This window comes from Oncorhynchus keta, chromosome 20 (assembly GCF_023373465.1).
Source record: "Oncorhynchus keta strain PuntledgeMale-10-30-2019 chromosome 20, Oket_V2, whole genome shotgun sequence".
NCBI lineage: Eukaryota > Metazoa > Chordata > Actinopteri > Salmoniformes > Salmonidae > Oncorhynchus > Oncorhynchus keta.
The window spans coordinates 4,426,107-4,449,878 of NC_068440.1; the positions used below are offsets into that span (position 1 = coordinate 4,426,107).

Sequence of the window (23,772 nt, forward strand, 5' to 3'; positions counted from 1 at the left end):
TACAATCAAAATGTATTTTTTTCCCCTAGAGAAAAGTGGGAGAGGTAGGGAGAGTGGGTTGATCATCACAGCAGCGGGCCCCAGGGAAACAGGCAGAGGGTCAGGGCAGACACTTTCATGACAGAAATCATGAGCATAATGCACTTACTGCTTGACCAAATCATGTTTGAGTGAGGTGACCATGTAGAATGGGCAGCTCTCACCGACAAATAAAACATTTAAAGTAACTGTCCAGTGAAAATCTTACTTTAGAAGTTCGTATTCTGTTAAGTCATACCCATATAATGTTGTTGACTCATCCTATACTCATATTTGTGGCCAAAGCATACATTGGAGAGAGAAAAATACTTTTGAGGAGTTTTTAAAAACATTATTTTTATTTTTTATCTAAGACTTTCAAAAAGGCTTGCTATTTCTTCATGGAGTATAATGGCTCCCAAGTGGCTCACCGTTCTAAGACACTGCATCTCAGTGCAGACGCTGGTTCGATTCCAGGCTTTATCACAACTGGCCATGACTGGGGTACCATAGGGTGGCGCACAATTGGCCCAGCGTCGTCCGGGTAGGCCGTCATTGTAAATCAGAATTTGTTCTTAACTGACTTGCCTAGTTAAACAAAATAAATACATGTCATACTCCTGAGGCGGATGAGCTGGCCAATCAGCGGGACACTTGTGTTAATACCTTATGACTGGTATGTGCCCACACCATTCTGTTGGGGTATGCCCAACCATTCCAACACAGAAAATATCATTTTTAGCATACCTAATTACCATTGTAAGTAATTCTAGGTCATAATTCAATGAAATATGGGAGCACTGAACACAATGTTCCTTCAAAAGAATTTCAGCATTGAGCAAATTTCATGTCTGCTGAGCGCAAACTTTAACATTGCGGAAATTCTGTTCAACTTCAGCACGTGTTTACTGTGAACATTGAGGCTGTACCTGCTTTGTTAGTTTTAACTGTGGCCAAGTAGTCTACTTTGTGTTTTTGATCATAATCTAGGCCTACCAGGGTGGCCTACCATCAAAAACAATGGAGAAAATGCATCCCATAACATTTTAACATGGAAATAACGGTTCTATCATTCAGCATATATTAGCAGCAAATCTGTAGTGTTCAATGTTGACCTACATTCCATGAGACTTTTGGGGGAAAAACATGCAGGGCTTGACATTAACCTGTTTATCCACTTGTCCTTCAGACAAGGAGGTGACTGAAAATGTTGTTTGATGTAGGGAACCACTTTACAAAATAAAACGCATTATTATTCCCATACCATTATCAAAGAGAATCAGACAAATTATGTTACCCTCTGCCTATTGGCTACTTAGCCTATTCAAGCCTGTCTGAAAATACAGCACTGCCCCTTTAAGACAACTCTTTATCTGACTTGCTTTTCAAAGATGTCTAGAAATGTACTTATTTTGTGCTCTAGTAGGAAGCCATCACTCTACTATCGCTGACTACAAATGATCTATAACTGGGCTAATAACTCACTAACTAGAAAATAATATGAACAAAATGTGTACATCTCAAAACAAGCGCATCTATTCACGACTGCTCATGCTGTAAACAGTTCAAGGTAAATGGCGGAGATCCATATATGGCAATAGTCTATTTGCATATAGGCCTAGTGCAGCTCTGATGGTTATACCGCACCGGTCTGTGTAGAGTACGGGCTGAGTCTGTCAATGCAATAAAATCGTACTCCGATGCGTCCTGCCTACATCAACATGTCTTGCCTAGTTAGTTTTGCATGTTTGATATTGCATAGTTCATTTTGTTTCGGTATGTTGAGTGTTAATGGGGAAAACTCTGGACAGTTGAGTGAAGTTCAATCTGGTGCTTAGAGGGAACCTTGACTGGACAGTTTAGCTCACACAGTCAAGTCAAAGGGTTGCAAAATGCAACTAAATGGTCACTGTTTGGAGCCATACTACTACTCTGTCAAATCACTTTTGTCTTACACTTGCCCTATCTATACCTCTCCCAAGCCATTGTGATGGTGCCCACTCGTGAGCTGGCCCTGCAGGTTAGCCAGATCAGTATCCAGATCAGTAAGCACCTGGGCGGCGTGAAGGTCATGGCCACCACGGGCGGCACCAACCTGCGAGATGACATCATGCGCCTGGACGAGACTGGTAATTACCCAACAGCAGCATCACATTCCGTTACTAAATACCAACAATGGAACCTTGTGATAAATACAGTGCATTTGGAAAGTATTCAGACCCCTTGACATTTTCCACGTTTTGTTACGTTACAGCGTTAATCTACACACAGTACTCCACAATGACAAAGCCAAAATAGGTTTTTAAAATGTTTTACATGTGTGTATTCTACCTTTCAAAAGTTTGAGGTCACTTAGAAATGTCCTTGATTTTGGAAGAGAAGCTAATTTTTTTGTCCATTTAAAATAACATCAAATTGATCAGAAGTACAGTGTAGACACTGTTAATGTTGTAAATGACTAATGGAAAGTCTGATTTTTAATGGAATATCTAAACTCAGCAAAAAATGAAATGTCCTCTCACTGTCAACTGTGTTGATTTTCAGTAAACTTAACATGTGTAAATATTTGTATGAACATAAGATTCAACAACTGAGACATAAACTGAACAAGTTCCACAAACATGTGACTAACATAAATGGAATAATGTGTCCCTGAATAAAGGGGGGGGTCAAAAATAACAGTCAGTATCTGGTGTGGCCACCAGCTGCATTAAGTATTGCAGTGCATCTCCTCATGGACTGGACCAGATTTGCCAGATCTTGCTGTGAGATGTTACCCCACTCTTCCACCAAGGCACCTGCAAGTTCCCAAACATTTCTGCAGGGAATGGCCCTAGCCCTCACCCTCCGATGATGCAATGACAACAAGCTCAGTCCGCTGATGCTGTGACACATGACGGACTAATCCAAGTTTATAATTTTAAAAGGCTAATTGATCATTAGAAAACCCTTTTGCAATTATTTTCGCACAGCTGAAAACTGTTGTTCTGATTTAAATAAGTAATAAACTTGCCTTCTTTAGACTAGTTTAGTATCTGGAGCATCAGCATTTGTGGGTTTGATTACAGGCTCAAAATGGCCAGAAACAAGTAAGTAACTTACTTTCTTATAATATAAACTTATTTTTCTACTGTATTATTGACTGTTTGTTTGTTTTACTCCGTGTGTAACTCTGTTGTATGTGTCGAACTGCTTTGCTTTATCTTGGCCAGGTCACAATTGTAAATGAGAACTTGTTCTCAACTTGCCTACCCGGTGAAATAAAATAAATAATGGGACAATGTAGATATTCCATTAAAAATCAGCTGTTTCCAGCTACTATAGTCCTTTACAACATTAATGTCTACACTGTATTTCTGATCAATTTGCTGTTATTTTAATGGACAGACGATTTGCTTTTCTTTCAAAAACAAGGACATTTCTGAGTTACCCTAAACTTTTAAACAGTTTTTGTAAGATAAGTGTTCAGACCCTTTGCTATGAGGTGAAATATTGAGCTCAGGTGCATCCTATTTCCATTGATCATCCTTGATGTTTCTACCACTTGATTGGAGTCCACCAGTGGTAAAATCATTTCATTGTACATGATTTGGAATGGCACACACCAGTCTATATAAGGTCCCACAGTTGACGTGCACGTCAGCAAAAACCTATCCATGAGTTCGAAGGACTTATCCGTGAAGCTCCGAGACAGGATTGTGTCGAGGCACACATATGGGGAAGGGCAGCATTTAAGGTCGCCAAGAACAGTGGCCTCCATCATTCATAAAAAATGGAAGAAGTTTGGAACCACCAAGGCCCGGCCAAACTGAGCAATTGGTGAAGGGCCTTGGTCAGGTAGGTGACCATGAACCCGATGGTCACTGAAGATTGAAACCAAGATGGAACTCTTTGGCCTGGTTACCAAGTGTCGCATCTGGAGAACTGGCACCATCCCTATGGTGAAGCATGGTGGTGGCAGCATCATGCTGTGGGCATGTTATTCAGCGGCAGGAACTGGGACTAGTCAGGATCGAGGGAATGCTGAATGGAGCATAGTACAGAGATCCTTGCTGAAAAGCTACTCCAGAGCACTCAGGGCCTCGGACTGGGGCGAAGGTTCACCTTCCAACAGGACAACGGCACAAAGCCAAGACAACGCACGAGTGGCTTCGGGACAATGTCCTTGAGTGGCCCAGCCAGAGTCCGGACTTGAACCAGATCGAACATTTCTGGAGAGACCTGAAAATAGCTGTGCAGCGACATTCCTTTTCCAACCTGCCACAGCTTGAGAGGATTTGCAGAGAAGAATGGGAGAAATTCCCCAAATACAAGTGTGCTGAGCTTGTAGCATCATTGTCTGAATACTTATGTAAATGATTAATTTCATCTTTTTTATTTTTTATTTTTTTATGTATACATTTGCAAACATTTCTACACCTGTTTTTGCTTTGTCATTATGGGATATAGTGTGGAGGTTGCAAGCTGAAGAACACCATCCCAACCGTGAAGCACAGTGGTGGCAGCATCATGTTGTGGGAGTGCTTTGTTGCAGGAGGGACTGGTGCACTTCACAAAATAGATGGCATCATGAGGAGAAATTGTGGATATAATGAAGCAACGTCTCAAGACATCAGTCAGGAAGTTAAAGCTTGGTCGCAAGACCCCAAGCATACTTCCAAAGTTGTGGCAAAATGGCTTAAGGACAACAAAGTCAAGGAATTGGAGTGGCCATCACAAAGCCCTGACCTAAATCCCATAGAGAATTTGTGGGCAGAACTGAAACAGTGTGTGTGAGCAAGGAGGCCTTACAACCCTGACTAAGTTACACTTGCTCTGTCAGGAAGAATGGGCAAAAATTCACCCAACTGATTGTGGGAAGCTTTGGGAAGGCTGGCTACCTGAAATACTAATTGAGTATGTAAACTTCTGACCCACTGGGAATGTGATGAAAGAAATAAAACCTGAAATAAATTATTCTCTCTACTATTATTCTGACATTTCACATTGTTAAAATAAAATGGTGATCCTAACTGATCCAAGACAGGGAATTTTTACTAGGATTAAATGTCAGGAATTGTGAAACTGAGTTTAAGTCTATTTAAACTTCTGACTTCAACTCTTTATAGCGTAGCTCTGTATTTTGTTTATTTGAAAGTCATTTTTACTCATCTTCATTGAGGGTGTCAATCATTTCGGACCACACTGTACAATACAAACAAGTCACAAAACCGTAAAGCTGTACACAATGCCATATCTGTAATGATGGTGTTTCTGATTCTTTCTCAGTGCATGTGGTCATAGCCACACCCGGCAGGATCCTAGACTTGATAAAGAAGGGCGTTGCCAAAGTGGATAGAGTCCAAATGATGGTGATGGATGAGGTTAGTGTGTAAATACATGTGGTACCTGAGTCCATCAACCACGGACTGTAATCAACTACTGTAGATGACTCCAGAGAATCAGTCCTCTTGATCTATTTTGTTACGAGCCACTCACTATTCTTCATTCAAATCTCATCTGGTTCATCAACCTACCAAAAAGGTTAAAGGAGCTACATGTAACATTTCCCCGGCAACAAGTGCTAAATATCAATTACATACCAGTGGTAGCAAATTAATAGAAATACATGATTAAAACAGTTTTTTGAGAATACTGTGTGACTCCGCTAATGCTCCATTTGAATGTTTTCTCTTCTCAGGCAGACAAGCTGCTGTCTCAGGACTTTGTAGTGCTCATCGAGGATATCATCAGCTTCCTGGCCAAGGGCCGTCAGATCCTACTCTACTCTGCCACCTTCCCCATCAGCGTGCAGAAGTTCATGGTGAGTAGTGCCACATGTTGGCAGCCATGTGGTATCACCAACAGGCCATTCTGTTCTGCTTTTCCGTAACTAGAAAATATACTTTATTGTCCATTTACATGGAAATGTTGCTATTCTTGCTGAACAGTGTTACCCTTGATCTCCTTCTGGAGAACAGCAGCTCAAAACATTGGGCAAGATTGTGTGTGGGGTCACCTGATGCGCTTGGCCTTCTCCCTTGCCCGTTTATCAGAGGCCCTGAAGCTCCCTGCACTGCAGCCCACAGAGCCTCGACCCCAGATTCACAGCCTGCTTGAGGTTACCCTTTTTAGCCAAAGTCAGCACACTCTAAATGGCAGGTGTAGTACATTGAACACAAATATAAATGTGAAATGCGTTAGTCAGGGCATTATATTTGTTTTTTTGTCCTTCAGCCGCTCTAAAATGACACCAACAAAACATAAAAAATGTGTGGTTCTTTGTAAAGTACCTAAAACAATTTAATGTATTACTAGTAAGAAGTAATGTTGTGTATTGTTTAATTTAATGTATTGTGACCTGAGTCTTTAAACCAAAATAGAACAGATGAGAGAAATGTTCACCTGCCCCTTTAAATGCGGGAGGTTCGTGCCTGTGAGATTGATCCTGACAAGTAGACGCGTTGTCATCTCTTTCCCAGCAGTTGAAACTCGAGCATAGAAAAACAACCTAGCTTGTGAACAAAATAGTTATTTGTTTTTATTTACCAGCTATGAAACAAAATGGTGGAAATACTTTAGACTGCTACTGTAGCATTTACAGTACCAGTAAAAAGTTTGGACACCTGCTCATTCCAGGGTTTTTTGTTATTATAACTATTTTTGTACATTGAGTAATAGTGAAGACAAAACTATGAAATGACACACATGGAATCATGTAGTAACCAAAAAAGTGTTAAACAAATCAAAATATACTTGAGATTCTTCAAAGTAGCCACCCTTTGCCTTGATTACAGCTTTGCACACTTTTGGTGTTCTCTCAACCAGCTTCATACATTTACATTTACATTTAAGTCATTTAGCAGACGCTCTTATCCAGAGCGACTTACAAATGAGGTAGTCACCTGGAATTAGAGGTCGACCGATGTATGATTTTTCAACGCCAATACCGATTTTTATTGGAGGACCAAAACAAGCAGATACTGATTAATTGGCCGATTTTTTTTATTATTTTTTTATTATTATTATATATATTTTTTTAATTGAATTTTTTTTTATTTTATATATTTTTTTTTTATTTAAACATTTTAATATATATATATACACTGCTCAAAAAAAATAAAGGGAACACTAAAATAACACATCCTAGATCTGAATGAATGAAATATTCTTATTAAATACTTTTTTCTTTACATAATTGAATGTGCTGACAACAAAATCACACAAATTTATCAATGGAAATCAAAGGAGGTCTGTATTTGGAGTCACACTCAAAATTAAAGTGGAAAACCACACTACAGGCTGATCCAACTTTGATGTAATGTCCTTAAAACAGGTCAAAATGAGGCTCAGTAGTGTGTGGCCTCCACGTGCCTTTAGGACCTCCCTACAATGCCTGGGCATGCTCCTGATGAGGTGGCGGATGGTCTCCTGAGGGATCTCCTCCCAGACCTGGACTAAAGCATCTGCCAACTCCTGGACAGTCTGTGGTTCAACGTGGCGTTGGTGGATGGAGCGAGACAAGATGTGCTCAATTGGATTCAGGTCTGGGGAACGGGCGGGCCAGTCCATAGCATCAATGCCTTCCTCTTGCAGGAACTGCTGACACACTCCAGCCACATGAGGTCTAGCATTGTCTTGCATTAGGAGGAACCCAGGGCCAACCGCACCAGCATATGGTCTCACAAGGGGTCTGAGGATCTCATCTCGGTACCTAATGGCAGTCAGGCTACCTCTGGCGAGCACATGGAGGGCTGTGCGGCCCCCAAAGAAATGCCACCCCACACCATGACTGACCCTCCGCCAAACCGGTCATGCTGGATTATGTTGCAGGCAGCAGAACGTTCTCCACGGCGTCTCCAGACTCTGTCACGTCTGTTACATGTGCTCAGTGTGAACCTGCTTTCATCTGTGAAGAGCACAGGGCGCCAGTGGCGAATTTGCCAATCTTGGTGTTCTCTGGCAACGTCCTGCACGGTGTTGGGTTGTAAGCACAACCCCCACCTGTGGACGTCGGGCCCTCATACCACCCTCATGGAGTCTGTTTCTGACCGTTTGAGCAGATACATGCACATTTGTGGCCTGCTGAAGGTCATTTTGCAGGGCTCTGGCAGTGCTCCTCCTTGCACAAAGGCGGAGGTAGCGGTCCTGCTGCTGGGTTGTTGCCCTCCTACGGCCTCCACGTCTCCTGATGTACTGGCTTGTCTCCTGGTAGCGCCTCCATGCTCTGGACACTACGCTGACAGACACAGCAAACCTTCTTGCCACAGCTCGCATTGATGTGCCATCCTGGATGAGCTGCACTACCTGAGCCACTTGTGTGGGTTGTAGACTCAGTCTCATGCTACCACTAGAGTGAAAGTACCGCCAGCATTCAAAAGTGACCAAAACATCAGCCAGGAAGCATAGGAACTGAGAAGTGGTCTGTGGTTACCACCTGCAGAACCACTCCTTTATTGGGGGATGTCTTGCTAATTGCCTATAATTTCCACCTGTTGTCTATTCCATTTGCACAACAGCATGTGAAATTTATTGTCAATCAGTGTTGCTTCCTAAGTGGACAGTTTGATTTCACAGAAGTGTGATTGACTTGGAGTTACATTGTGTTTAAGTGTTCCCTTTATTTTTTTGAGCAGTGTATTATGAGTCGGATGGAGGATATTGAGCTTGAAATTGACGTTGCTGATGAAGTGTTCATCTGATTCTGATGTTGACTTCAAGCCTCCAATGCCTGGGCCTCGCCGCAGAAAAACCAGAACAGAGCCAGCTAAGACTGATCCCAACTGCCACGGTGAGACCAGTCTGGGACAGATGGCAGGGTTTGGGTAAAAAAAAGGGAGGAGTTTGTCAAATGCAGGTGTTGCGGCACATCAGAGATTGTACTGTTGCTCATGCGACAGAAAAGGAAACCATACATGTGACATGTCTATGCACTAAATCAAAGCATGTATTGCACTCTTGTATGTCTGCTGTGCATACGACAGAAGAGCATGTATGTAGAGTCATTTTGGTCTGATGGCTACAGTGCATTCGGAAAGTATTCAGACCCTTTCACTTTTTCCACATTTTGTTACGTTAGAACTGTATTCTAAAATTGATGTTTTTTAAAGTCCTCATCAATCTAGATTCAGTACCCCATAATGACAAAGCTAAATCAGGTTTTTAGAAATTTTTGCAAATGTATAAAATATTGATTTGACATGATTTGGAAAGGCACTATATACGGTCCCATAGTTACCATTGCTTGTCAGTTCAAAAACCAAGCCATGAGGTCTCAAACTGTCCGTAGAGCTCCGAGACAGGATTGTGCCAAGGCACAGATCTGGGGAAAGGTATCAAAACATTTCTGCAGCATTAAAGGTGCCCAAGAACACAATGGCCTACATCATTCGTAAATGGAAGAAGTTTGGAACCACCAAGACTCTTCCTAGAACTGGCCGCCTGGCCAAACTGAGCAATCGGGGGAGAAGGGCCTTGGTCAGGGAGGTGACCATGAACCTGATGGTCACTCTGGCATAGCTCCAGAGTTCCTCTCTGGAGATGGCAGAACCTTCCAGAAGGACAACTTTATCTGCAGCACTCCAGCAATCAGGCCTTCATGGTAGTGACCAGATGGAAGCCACTCTCCATTAAAAGGCACATGACAGCCTGCTTGGAGTTTGCCAAAAGGCACCTAAAGGACTCAGTACATGGGAAACAAGATTCTCAGGTCTGATGAAACCGAGATCGAACTCTTTGGTCTGAATGCCAAGCGTTACATCTGGAGGAATCCAGGCACTGCTCATCACATGGCCAATACCGTCACTACGGTGAAGCATGGTGGTGGCATCATGCTGTTGGGATGCTCTTCAGTGGCAGGGACTGGGAAACTAGGTTGAGTTAAAGATGAACAGAGAAAAGCACAAAAAGATCCTTGATGAAAACCTGCTCCAGATTGGGGCAACGATTCACCTTCCAACAGGACAATGTCCCTATGTACACCAAAACAACGCAGGAGTGGCTTCGGGACAAGTCTCAATGTCCTTGAGAGACCCGGACTTGAACCCGATCGAACTTGAACCCGATCGAACATCTCTGGAGAGACCCGAAAATATCTGCAGCGACGCTCCCCATCCAACCTAACAGAGCTTGAGAAGATCTACAGAGAAGAATGGGAGAAACTCTCCAAATACAGGTGTGCCAAGCTAGTAGTGTCAGACCCAATAAGAATCAAGGCTGTAATTGCTGCCAAAGATGCTTCAACAAAATGAATGCTTAATAAAGTAATTTCAGTTTATACATTTGCAAAAAAATCTAAACCTGTTTTTGTTTTATGTGGTATTTTGTGTAGATTGATGGAATAAAACACAAATTAATCTATTTTTAAATAAGGCTGTAACGTAGTACAATGTGGGGGGGGGATCAAGGGGTCTGAATACTTTCCGAATGCACTGTATGGGGTGGACTTTTTCCGAGAGACCATGCCACTCAATCGTTTCAGAGAGATTCTGCCACACCTGCGGCAGGTGCATATGAAACGAGGCCTGTGAAAACTGTTCAGTGTAACAGTTTTTGTTTGTGGGGCTTGCTCACACAAAGCCACGAAGCGGTGTGCTGACTGTGGGCCAGAAGCATAAAGGGAAGACGACATTGTTTCATGCTAAATACATGCATGCATGTAAGGACACCTACATTTTCCAGTACAATCAACAAGTCATTTTGTCATGAATATATTTCCACAAATGCATTTATGCAGTTCATCCTTTACAATTGTTCATGCGCTGGTGGTTTTGTTTAGGAATACGGCAAATAATTTCAGCCGTGCACCTGGCTGGTTATATTCATCTTTTTAAGTTTCTACTTTGTCAAAAGAAGCTATAACCGGACTTGATTAATTACTATAACCAGTTACTACAAATAAAGTTGATCAAATGGATTGCGCTAATGTTTTCATTGCAAGGGGAATGAAATTACGGCTATAGGCCTATGTTTTGTCAAGGATATGTTTTGTATAATTATACAATCTAAACAAATACATGTTTTTGTTTATTTCCTCATTTATTCATGCAAATTATCCTTGACAATAGTTTATGCACTATTTATCAAGCATTGGTGTTCTTGTATGTCCGTTTCGTCTTAAGTTGCTGCAAGGGTCTAGCTGTGTGTGTGCGGCCATGCACATGTGTAGTTATCCTAGCATTGATTTACTCAGGCACTTCAATAACCCTCTCTCCTCCTTTTTTTCTCTTTTCTTGTCCCTGTTTCTGTCATCACGCTCTCCTCCCTTTCTGCTCCCTCTCCACCAGGGCAAGCACCTGCAGAAGCCCTATGAGATCAACCTGATGGAGGAACTGACTCTGAAGGGCATCACCCAGTACTATGCCTACGTCACTGAGAGACAAAAAGTCCACTGTCTCAACACACTCTTCTCGCGGGTAAGCCTTGAAAACATTGGACGCATATACATGAATGTACATGTAGTCTGGTATGTGGGCGCAGATTAGTGTACCACAAAGCCTTTTACAGGCAGCCTTTATTACCGTCGGTAGTAATGAGTTTGACAATCTTTTAAGGCCGTGGCTGCAGATCTGACTTTTTCCCCCAGGACTAAAGGTCCCGAAGCTTCTGCACGTGTTTCGGATCACATTTTCTTTACCTCTACTTTACCCACACATTTTATGGTCTCCTTCACATTTCTCACTGTCAATCGTGAATGATAATTCTTCAAGTTTAACCTGTGAAAAGTCGTAGCATCCACATACTAAATGGGCTGTAATGGTGACCGTGTTACCGCCACACCGGCGGTCACGAGTCATGACCACAGTCAAATTCCATGTGACTCGTTTAGTCATGGTAACTAGGCTTCTCCAAAACTGTACTCTCATGCCACCGATGCTCATTCGTAGCCTACCGAACTTGTTATAACTGCCAGTCGCTAATGGCTTGTATGCAGCGCTCTATTGTTCATATAATCAACTCATGTTGCACAACATTTCTATAGGCTATGCAATTGTAGGAGAACAGTTTTAATGGGCTCTATTTTAAAGAGGATCCCATTCGCTTTCTATAGGCTAGGCCTGCTATATTTATTTATCAAATTTCCTAATATTAAGTGCTTTGCTTTATCACAGGGGTAGCCTACCTGCCTGGCATGACAGTTACCCGTGGGAAAAGCATCCTTGATTTGCTATTTAAGTCCATATGGGTGACGTGCTATTGTTCACCTGCCCCTGTTCCCTCAGGTGCCTGATAATGGTCCATTCTAAATCAAAAAGTGGCCAAAACTTTTGAGAATGACACAAATATTAATTTTCAGAGTTTGCTGCCTCGGTGTCTTTAGATATTTTTGTCAGATGTTACTATGGAATACTGAAGTATAATTACAAGCATTTCATAAGTGTCAAAGGCTTTTATTGACAGTTTACATGCAGTTGATGCAAAGAGTCAATATCTGCAGTGTTGACCCTTTTCAAGACCTCTGCAATCCGCTCTGGCATGCTGTCAATTAACTTCTGGGCCACATCCTGCTGGAAAAGGCACTGTTCGTCACCAAACTGTTCCTGGATGGTTGGGAGAAGTTGCTCTCTGAGGATGTGTTGGTACCATTCTTTATTCATGGCTGTGTTCTTAGGCAAAATTGTGAGTGAGCCCACTCCCTTGGCTGAGAAGCAACCCCACACATGAATGGTCTCAGGCTGCTTTACTGTTGGCATGAAACAGGACTGATGGTAGCGCTCACCATGTCTTCTCAAGACAAGCTTTTTTCCAAATGCCCCAAACAATCGGAAAGGGGATTCATCAGAGCAAATGACTTTACCCCTGTACCTTTTGCAGAATATCAGTATGTCCCTGATGTTTTTCCTGGAGATAAGTGGCTTCTTTGCTGCCCTTCTTGACACAAGGCCATCCTCCAAAAGTCTTCGCCTCACTGTGTGTGCAGATGCACTCACACCTGCCTGCTGCCATTCCTGAGCAAGCTCTGTACTGGCGGTGCCCCGATCCCGCAGCTGAATCAACTTTAGGAGACGGTCCTGGCACTCGCTGGACTTGAGCGCCCTGAATCCTTCTTCTCAATAATTGAACCGCTCTTCTTGAAGTTCTTGATGATCCGATAAATGGTTGATTTAGGTGTAATCTGACTGGCAGCAATATCCTTGCCTGTGAAGCCTTTTTTTGTGCAAAGCAATATTGACTGCGCGTGTTTTCTTGCAGGTAACCATGGTTGACAGAGGAAGAACAATGATTCCAAGCACCACCCTCCTTTTGAAGCTTCCAGTCTGTTATTCGAACTCAATCAGCATGACAGAGTGATCTCTAGCCTTGTCCTTGTCAACACTCACTCCTGTGTTAACAAGAGAATCACTGACATGTCAGCTGGTCCTTTTGTGGCAGGGCTGAAATGCAGTGGAAATGTTTTTTGGGGATTCAGTTAATTTGCATGGCAGAGGGATTTTGTAATTAATCTGATCACTCTTCATAACATTCTGGAGAATATGCAAATTGCCATCATACAAACTGAGGCAGCAGACTTTGTGAAAATTAATATTTGTCCTTCTCAAAACTTTTGGCCATGACAGTATATTTAAAGACTAGATTAAATTGACAATAATCGTTAGTGAATTATGTATTTTAATTTGTGAATGATGCCCAGTGTGTGCAGCCTCTAAGGCAAGAAATGGCACATACATAAAAAAAAAAAAAAAAAAAAAAAAAAACGTTTTGAAATCATAGTCGCACACATCTGTCTTTGGCCATAGGCCTGTATGTTTTAATAAGGTTTATATCGCAACTAAAGTGGCAAGATGACTCTAAACAGCCTATAGATCTAGGACCCCTGGAACACAGTTGGAGAGCACATAGTGAAACTCACACCTACTGACAACAACTATTGACCACGTCCATAATGTAGGCCTCAAAGAACCTGCAAACACAACTGACATTACTAAACCACTATTGATAACGACCACAGCTGACCAGAACTACACAACTACTGAACCACACACCTACTGACCACAACCACACTCCTACTGACCACCACACAACTAATGACCACAACCACACAACTGACAACACTACTGACCACAGCTACTGAACACACAACCACTCAACTACTGACCTCAACCACACTACAGACCACAATTACTACGGACCGACAACTACTGAACCAAAATCACTCAACTAATTGACCATAACCACACAACTACTGAATAAAACTAATGACTACAAGTACACAACTATAATGACCACAAGCACACAACTGCTGACCAAAACTACTAAAATACTGACCACAACAGAATACAACAAAACTGACAAACTACTGACCACAAATACTGATGCCACAGCTGAGCAGCTTACCGATTGCAGCCCATCTGTAAATATGCCATCCAACTACCTACCAACTACCTATCCCCATATTGTTTTAATTTACTTATTTGCTCTTTTGCACACCAGTATTTCTACTTGCACATCATCATCTGCACATCTATCACTCCAGTGTTAATTTTCTAAATTGTAATTACTTCGCTACTATGGCCTATTTATTGCCTCCTTACTCCATTTGCACACACTGTATATAGATCTTTCTATTGTGTTATTGTCGCGTTCGTCATAGTAATGCGTACATTCTCTTTTAATGAATGAACACCGAACAAACCAACAAAATGAACAAGCGAACCGTGAAGCTCATCAAAAAAGTGCAGACAGGCAACTACACAGTCAAGATCCCACGAAACACAAAGGTGAAATACCTGCCTAAATATGATCCCCAATCAGAGACAACGATAAACAGCTGTCTCTGATTGGGAACCATATCAGTCCAACATAGACATACAAATTCACCTAGATGACCCACCCAAGTCACCATCACGCCCCAACCAACACAGAGAAATAACAGCTTACTATGGTCAGGGCGTGACAGTTATTGACTGTTTGTTTATCCAATGTGTAATTCTGTGTTTTTTTGTCGCACTGCTTTGTTTTATCTTGGCCAAGTCGCAGTTGTAAATGAGAACTTGTTTTCAACTGGCCTACCTGGTTAAATAAAGGTTATATAAATAAAGTGTTCAACTATTTGTGTGATTGCAGTCAGTAATGGTAGTTGTGGTCAGTAGATGTAGTTATTAGCTGTGGTCAGTATTTTTGTTGTGATTTAGTAGCTTAAGTTAGTAGTGATCAGTAGTTGTGGGATTGTGTTGCAGATTCTTTAGCCCTACAGCATGGACGTGGTCAGTAGTTATGGTCAGGAGCGGTGGTTATGGTCAGGAGCTTTTTTTACATGTTTTTTTTATTTCACCTTTATTTAACAAGGCAAGTCAGTTAAGAACAAACTCTTATTTCCAATGACGGCCTAGGAACAGTGGGTTAGTTTGTTCAGGGGCAGAACGATAGATTTTTGTCAGCTCAGGGATTCGATCTAGCAACCTTTCGGTTACTGGCCCAACGCTCTAACCACTAGGTTACTTACTGCCCCATGCACACAACTCCTGACCACTACTGTCTTCAAATACTGAACACAGCTGCTGACCACAGCCACACAGCTGCTGACCACAACCACACAGCTGCTGGCCCACGCACGCAACTACTGAACACAACCCCACAATTACTGAACACAGCTACTGGCCCCCAGCTAATGAACCGCACAACTACTGGCCCACAGCTAATGAACCGCACAACTACTGACAATGTCCATGCTGTCGTAGCGTTTGCTCTCATTAAATGTGAAGACTGTTATATCAGATCCATTCTCTGTGTAACTATTCCTTATTGCCATAACTATTGATTAAACGAATCACGGAATAGTAATTAACTAGGAAGTCGGGGCACCACGGGAAAATTGTTTATAGAGTTGCAATTTCCCGACTAACTATTTTATCTTATCAATTAGTCTTCTATTAATGTATTGTTATCTCATCAGTCTCTTTCCTGAACGTCGCAAACCCTTGGATATCTGCACCAACCATAACATAAATCATGAATCGGCGATAAACCAATTTGTATAATTATTTATTTACTAACGAATCAAATCACGTAAACACACACATAAACCGATATGACTTGGTAGACAAAGTAAAGGGGTTGGGACCGATAAAGAGCGGGAGAACAAAATGAACCCACTACATACATGCATACATACAGTTGAATACATCCATCGTAAATATGGATATTTAGCACCCTAACAACCGCTCATTTGGATTTTAGAAATCCAATGTACAGTGCATATTTTATGAGTGTAAGCCTTTGTTGTCCCTCTGTGATCGCCGGTCTGTCTGCTGGATAGATTGTCAACAGAAAGTCTCTGGTTTGTCCACCAGAGATCAGTCTTTTGTAGTTGTAGCTTGTTATAATGGATACATCGGAGTACCATTCATAAATGTTCTTGAGAATGGATCTTTCCGAGTACCATTGTTCTTAGATCAAATGCCTTTACCAGACTAAAGTATTTAAACAGCTGCAGCCTGAATAATTGGTCTTTAGTTTGTAGATTTCTTAACTCTTTCAGTGTGGGGATGATCTCCACGTTCTTTGGTCTTGTCCTTTGGTAGAGTTGCCAACCATTTCAACATGTAGCGACAGCTTCCATGTTTTCTGGTCTAATGTAAATTTTGCTGGAAGGGGTTTTTATACTGCCGTAGAAAAGGGGGGCGTTACATGTCACCGATGTAAATGTCTATGTTCACGGAGTGGGGTCACTGACTAGTTAAACTTTACTTGAAAAAGCCTTATCAATGAGAATGTTAACATCTTTCATCTTCTCACAAAGTTTCATATTTAATCATATACGTTCCACAATATTTAGATGTAAATCTGGTGACTGAGAAATATACACATTCAGAGAAACAGTTATGATGTTCTGCTGTGGTAGTTAGATTACAAATTAGTAAGAAGTTTGACATGTTTGTTCTTTGAGTACCTTCCCACAGACAATTTCAACTGGTTGGAATACAGAAACATTGTTTCATTATTCAACCTTTTGAGGTTACCGTACTGCAGTCTTTCTCTTAGGTAACTAAGCGATTCTCAACCTTCATTTTGGCAGAGTGGGGAAAGGAGTTTCGGTATTTACGACCGTCATAAACCTGTGGCGGGAGAGCGAGGGGGTTATGATCCTCACCCAAAACGGGCACGTCATAACAATACTGTAAGGCCAAAAGAACCTGCAACACACAACTGCTGACAAATTAATAAACCACAAATACTGACCTCTGCTACATAGCACAACCACACATCTACTGAACCGCAGACCTACTTACAAATCCTACTGACCACAACACTGCTTACCAACTCAACTACTGACCATAACCACACAACTACTGAACACACAATATGCCACCAGAGGTCTCTTCACAGTCCCCAAGTCCACAACAGACTGGGAGGCGCACAGTACTACATGGAGCCGATAACATATTGTGAAATCAATCAATCAAATGTATTTATAAAGCCCTTCTTACATCAGCTGATATCTCAAAGTGCTGTACAGAAACCCAGCCTAAAACCCCAAACAGCAAGCAATGCAGGTGTAGAAGCACGGTGGCTAGGAAAAACTACATAGAAAGGCCAGAACCTAGGAAGAAACCTAGAGAGGAACCAGGCTATGAGGGGTGGCCAGTCCTCTTCTGGCTGTGCCGGGGGGAGATGATAACAGAACATGGCCAAGATGTTCAAAGATGACCAGCAGGGTCAGATAATATATGTTGTGGAATGAAATGTGTTGTAATTGTATATTGCCTTAATTTAGCTGGACCACAGGAAGAGGAGCTGCTGCCTTAAAAATACACAACTACTGACCATAATGTAGGGCCTAAAGAACCTGCAACACAACTACATAACTACTGACCAAAACTACTAAACCACAACTACTGACAACAACCACAAAAATACTGACCACAACTACTATACTACAATCACACAACTAACTGACCACATGCACACAGCTGCTGACCACCACTACTAACCACAGCCACACAGCTGCTGACCACCACTACTAACCACAGCCACACAGCTGCTGACCACCGCTACAAACCATAACCACACAGCTGCTGACCACCACGACCAACTACACAGCTGCTGACCACAACTACTAACCACAACCACACAGCTGCTGACCACCACGACCAACTACACAGCTGCTGACCACAACTACTAACCACAACCACACAGCTGCTAACCACAACTACAAACCACAACCACACAGCTGCTGACCACCACTACTAACCACATCCACACAACAGCTGACCACCACTACTAACCACATCCACACAACAGCTGACCACCACCACTACTAACCGCATCCACACAACAGCTGACACCCACCACTACTAACCGCATCCACACAACAGCTGACACCCACCACTACTAACCGCATCCACACAACAGCTGACACCCACCACTACTAACCGCATCCACACAACAGCTGACACCCACCACTACTAACCGCATCCACACAACAGCTGACACCCACCACTACTAACCGCATCCACACAACAGCTGACACCCACCCCTACTAACCGCATCCACACAACAGCTGACACCCACCACTACTAACCGCATCCACACAACAGCTGACACCCACCACTACTAACCGCATCCACACACCAGCTGACACCCACCACTACTAACCGCATCCACACACAGCTGACACCCACCACTACTAACCGCATCCACACAACAGCTGACACCCACCACTACTAACCGCATCCACACAACAGCTGACACCCACCACTACTAACCGCATCCACACAACAGCTGACACCCACCACTACTAACCGCATCCACACAACAGCTGACACCCACCACTACTAACCGCATCCACACAACAGCTGACACCCACCACTACTAACCGCATCCACACAACAGCTGACACCCACCACTACTAACCGCATCCACACAACAGCTGACACCCACCACTACTAACCGCATCCACACAACAGCTGACACCCACCACTACTAACCGCATCCACACAACAGCTGACACCCACCACTACTAACCGCATCCACCCACAACAGCTGACACCCACCACTACTAACCGCATCCACACAACAGCTGACACCCACCACTACTAACCGCATCCACACAACAGCTGACACCCACCACTACTAACCGCATCCACACAACAGCTGACACCCACCACTACTAACCGCATCCACACAACAGCTGACACCCACCACTACTACATTTACATTACATTTAAGTCATTTAGCAGACGCTCTTATCCAGAGCGACTTACAAATTGGTGCATTCACCTTATGACATCCAGTGGAACAGCCACTTTACAATAGTGCATCTAAATCTTTTAAGGGGGGTGAGAAGGATTAGTTTATCCTATCTTAGGTATTCCTTAAAGAGGTGGGGTTTCAGGTGTCTCCGAGATCATGGTGGTGATTGACTCCGCTGTCCTGGCGTTCGTGAGGGGTGTTTGTTCCACCGTATGGGGGCCAGCGCAGCAGAACAGTTTTGACTGGGCTGAGGGGGAAAGGGAACTGTACTTCCTCAGTGGTAGGGAGGCGAGCAGGCCAGAGGTGGATGACAGAGCCAGTGCCTTGTTTGGGTGTAGGGCCTGATCAGAGCCTGGAGGTACTGAGGTGCCGTTCCCCTCACAGCTCCGTAGGCAAGCACCATGGTCTTGTAGCGGATGCGAGCTTCAACTGGAAGCCAGTGGAGAGAGCGGAGGAGCGGGGTGACGTGAGAGAACAGGGAAGGTTGAACACCAGACTGGCTGACCACCGCTTCTGGATGAGTTGTAGGGGTTTAATGGCACAGGCAGGGAGCCCAGCCAACAGCGAGTTGCAGTAATCCAGATGGGAGATGACAAGTGCCTGGATTAGGACCTGCGCCGCTTCCTGTGTGAGGCAGGGTCTACTCTGCGGATGTTGTAGAGCATGAACCTACAGGAACGGGCCACCGCCTTGATGTTAGTTGAGAACAACAGGGTGTTGTCCAGGATCACGCCAAGGTTCTTAGCGCTCTGGGAGGACACAATGGAGTTGTCAACTGTGATGGCGAGATCATGGAACGGGCAGTCCTTCCCCAGGAGGAAGAGGAGCTCCGTCTTGCCGAGGTTCAGCTTGAGGTGGTGATCCGTCATCCACACTGATATGTCTGCCAGACATGCAGAGATGCGATTCGCCACCTGGTCATCAGAAGGGGGAAAGGAGAAGATGAATTGTGTGTCGTCTGCATAGCAATGATAGGAGAGACCATGTGAGGTTATGACAGAGCCAAGTGACTTGGTGTATAGCGAGAATAGGAGAGGGCCTAGAACAGACCCCTGGGGGACACCAGTGGTGAGAGCGCGTGGTGAGGAGACAGATTCTCGCCATGCCACCTGGTAGGAGCGACCCGTACTAACCACACAGCTGCTGACCACCGCTACTAACCACACAGCTGCTGACCACCGCTACTAACCACACAGCTGCTGACCACCGCTACTAACCACACAGCTGCTGACCACCGCTACTAACCACACAGCTGCTGACCACCGCTACTAACCACACAGCTGCTGACCACCGCTACTAACCACACAGCTGCTGACCACCGCTACTAACCACACAGCTGCTGACCACCGCTACTAACCACACAGCTGCTGACCACCGCTACTAACCACACAGCTGCTGACCACCGCTACTAACCACATAGCGGCTGAGCAACGCTCCTAACCACAACCACATCGGCTGAGCAACACTCCTAACCACAACCACATCTGCTGAGCAACACTCCTAACCACAACCACATCTGCTGAGCAACACTCCTAACCACAACCACATCTGCTGAGCAACACTCCTAACCACATCTGCTGAGCAACACCCCTAACCACAACCACATCTGCGGAGCAACACCCCTAACCACAACCACAGCTGCTGAGCAACACCACAACCACAGCTGCTGAGCAACACCACAACCACAGCTGCTGAGCAACCACCACAACCACAGCTGCTGACCACAACCACAGCTGCTGAGCAACACTACAAACCACAAGCACACAACTGCTGACCACCACTACCAACCACAACCACAGCTGCTGACCACCACTACTAACCACAACCACACAACTGCTGACCACTACTAACCACAACCACACACTTGCTGACCACCACAACTAACCACAACCACACACTTGCTGACCACAGCTACTAACCACAACTGCTGACCACCACTACTAACCACATAGCTGCTGACCACCACAACCAACCACACAGCTGCTGACCACCACAACCACATACCTGCTGACCACCAACCAACCACACAGCTGCTGACCACCACAACACAGCTGCTGACCACCACTACAAACCACAACCACACAACTGCTGACCACCACTACTCACCACAACCACAACTGCTGGACCACAACCACACACCTGCTGACCACCACAACCACACACCTGCTGACCACCACTACTAGCCACAACTGCTGACCACCACTACTAGCCACAACTGCTGACAACCACTACTAACCACATAGCTGCTGACCACCACTACTAACCACAACCACAGCTGCTGGCCACAACCACATAACTGCTGACCACCACTACTAACCACAACTACACACCCGCTGACCAACACTACTGACCACAACCACACACCTGCTGACCACCACTACTAACCACAACCACACAACTGCTGACCACCACTACTAACCACAACCACACACCTGCAGACCACCACTACTAACCACACAACTACTGAACACCACTACTAACCACACAGCTACTGAACACCACTACTAATCACACAACTGCTGAACACCACTACTAACCACAGCTGCTGACCAACACTACTAACCACCAACCACAACCACACAATTGCTGACCACAACCACACACCTTCTGACCACCACAACTAACCACAACCACACACTTGCTGGCCACAGCTACGAACCACATTGCTGCTGCCCACCACTACTAACCACACAGCTGCTGACCACCACTACTAACCACACATCTGCTGACCACCACTTCTAACCACACATCTGCTGACCACCACTTCTAACCACACAGCTGCTGACCACCACTACTAACCACACAGCTGCTGACCACCACTTCTAACCACACCACAGCTGCTGACCAACACCACAACCACAGCTGCTGACCACCACTTCTAACCACACCACAGCTGCTGACCAATACCACAACCAAACAATTGCTGACCACCACTGCTGACTACTAACTACATCACAGCTGCTGTCCACCACTGCTGACCACAACCACACAACTGCTGACCACCACTACTAACTTCAACCACAGCCGCTGACCACCACAACCACAGCCGCTGACCACCATAACCACAGCCGCTGACCACCATAACCACAGCCGCTGACCACCATAACCACAGCCGCTGACCACCATAACCACAGCCGCTGACCACCATAACCACAGCCGCTGACCACCATAACCACAGCCGCTGACCACCATAACCACAGCCGCTGACCACCACAACCACAGCCGCTGACCACCACAACCACAGCCGCTGACCACCACAACCACAGCCGCTGACCACCACAACCACAGCTGCTGACCACCACAACCACAGCTGCTGACCACCACAACCACAGCTGCTGACCACCACAACCACAGCTGCTGACCACCACTTCTAACCCCACAGCTGCTGACCACCACTACTAACCACACAGCTGCTGACCAACACTACTAACCACAACTACTGACCACGTCCATACTGTAGGGTGAGTCAAGGATATATCTCCCTCGATCCTGACTAGCCCCTGCCACTGAATAAAATCCCCACAGCATGCTGCTGCCACCACCATTCCTCACCATAGTTAAGTTCCCTCCAGACGTGATGCTTGACATTCAGGCCAAATAGCTTAATCTTGGGTTCCATCAGACCAGAGAATCATGTTTCTCGTGGTCTGAGAGTCCTTTAGGTGCCTTTTGGAAAACTCTCAGCGGGCTGTTGTGCCTTTTTACTGAGGAGTATCTTCCCTCTGGCCATTCTACCATAAAGGCCTGATTGGTGGAGTGCTGCAGAGAAGATTGTCCTTCTGGAAGGTTTTCCCATCTCCACAGAGGAACTCTGGAGCTCTGTCAGTGACCATCGGGTTCTTGGCCACCTCCCTGACCATGGCCCTTCTCCCCCGATTTGCTCAGGCGGCCAGCTATAGTAAGGTTCTTGGTGGTTCGAAACTTGTTGCATTTAAGAATGATGGAGGCCACTGTGTTCTTGGGGACCTTGAAAGCTGCAGAATTGTTTCTGTACCCTTCCCCAGATCTGTGACTCGACACAGTCCCTTCTCGGAGCTCTTCGGCCAATTCCTTCAACCGCAAGGCTTGTTTTTTGCTCTGACATGCACTGTCAACTGTGGGACCGTATATAGACAGGTGTGTGTGCTTTTCCACATGTCCTATCATTTGAATATACCACAGGTGTACTTTTCGAGGATGATAATTGGAAACAGTATGCACCTGAGTTCAATTTAGAGTATCTTAGCAAAGGGTCTGAATACTTATGTAAATAAGGTATTTAAATTTGTATAAATTATCAAAAATGTCAACTGGTTTTCGCTTTGTCATTATTGGGGTATTGTGTATTGATTTGAGTATTTTATTTGATCCGTTTTAGAATAAGGTAACAATGTGGGAAATGTTCAAGAGGTCTGAATTCTTTCCGACTGCATTGTATTTATGAAATAAGGGGTTAAATACATGTCAAAATTGTAATAGTTTTCTGATATTATATTCTTCAGATATAGGACAGACACTATAGAACAAACTTCCTTCAGTTTTTTTGGTGGGACTGTTTATTCATGTATGAAGCTGGCCAAAATCACTGTTTAAACAAATATACAT

At 44.3% G+C, this 23,772-nt stretch overlaps 1 protein-coding gene across 2 annotated transcripts in view; it reads left to right on the forward strand.

Moving 5' to 3' along the window:
- LOC118399184 (probable ATP-dependent RNA helicase ddx6) overlaps positions 1-23,772 on the forward strand; it is a 69,590-nt gene that overhangs the window by 15,275 nt on the left and 30,543 nt on the right. For both annotated transcript variants that reach the window (XM_035795051.2, XM_035795049.2), the window contains 4 exons: positions 2,001-2,147; positions 5,287-5,381; positions 5,699-5,821; positions 11,283-11,411. In XM_035795051.2, coding sequence (XP_035650944.1) covers positions 2,001-2,147; positions 5,287-5,381; positions 5,699-5,821; positions 11,283-11,411 — 494 coding nt within the window. The remainder of the gene's footprint in view (positions 1-2,000; positions 2,148-5,286; positions 5,382-5,698; positions 5,822-11,282; positions 11,412-23,772) is intronic.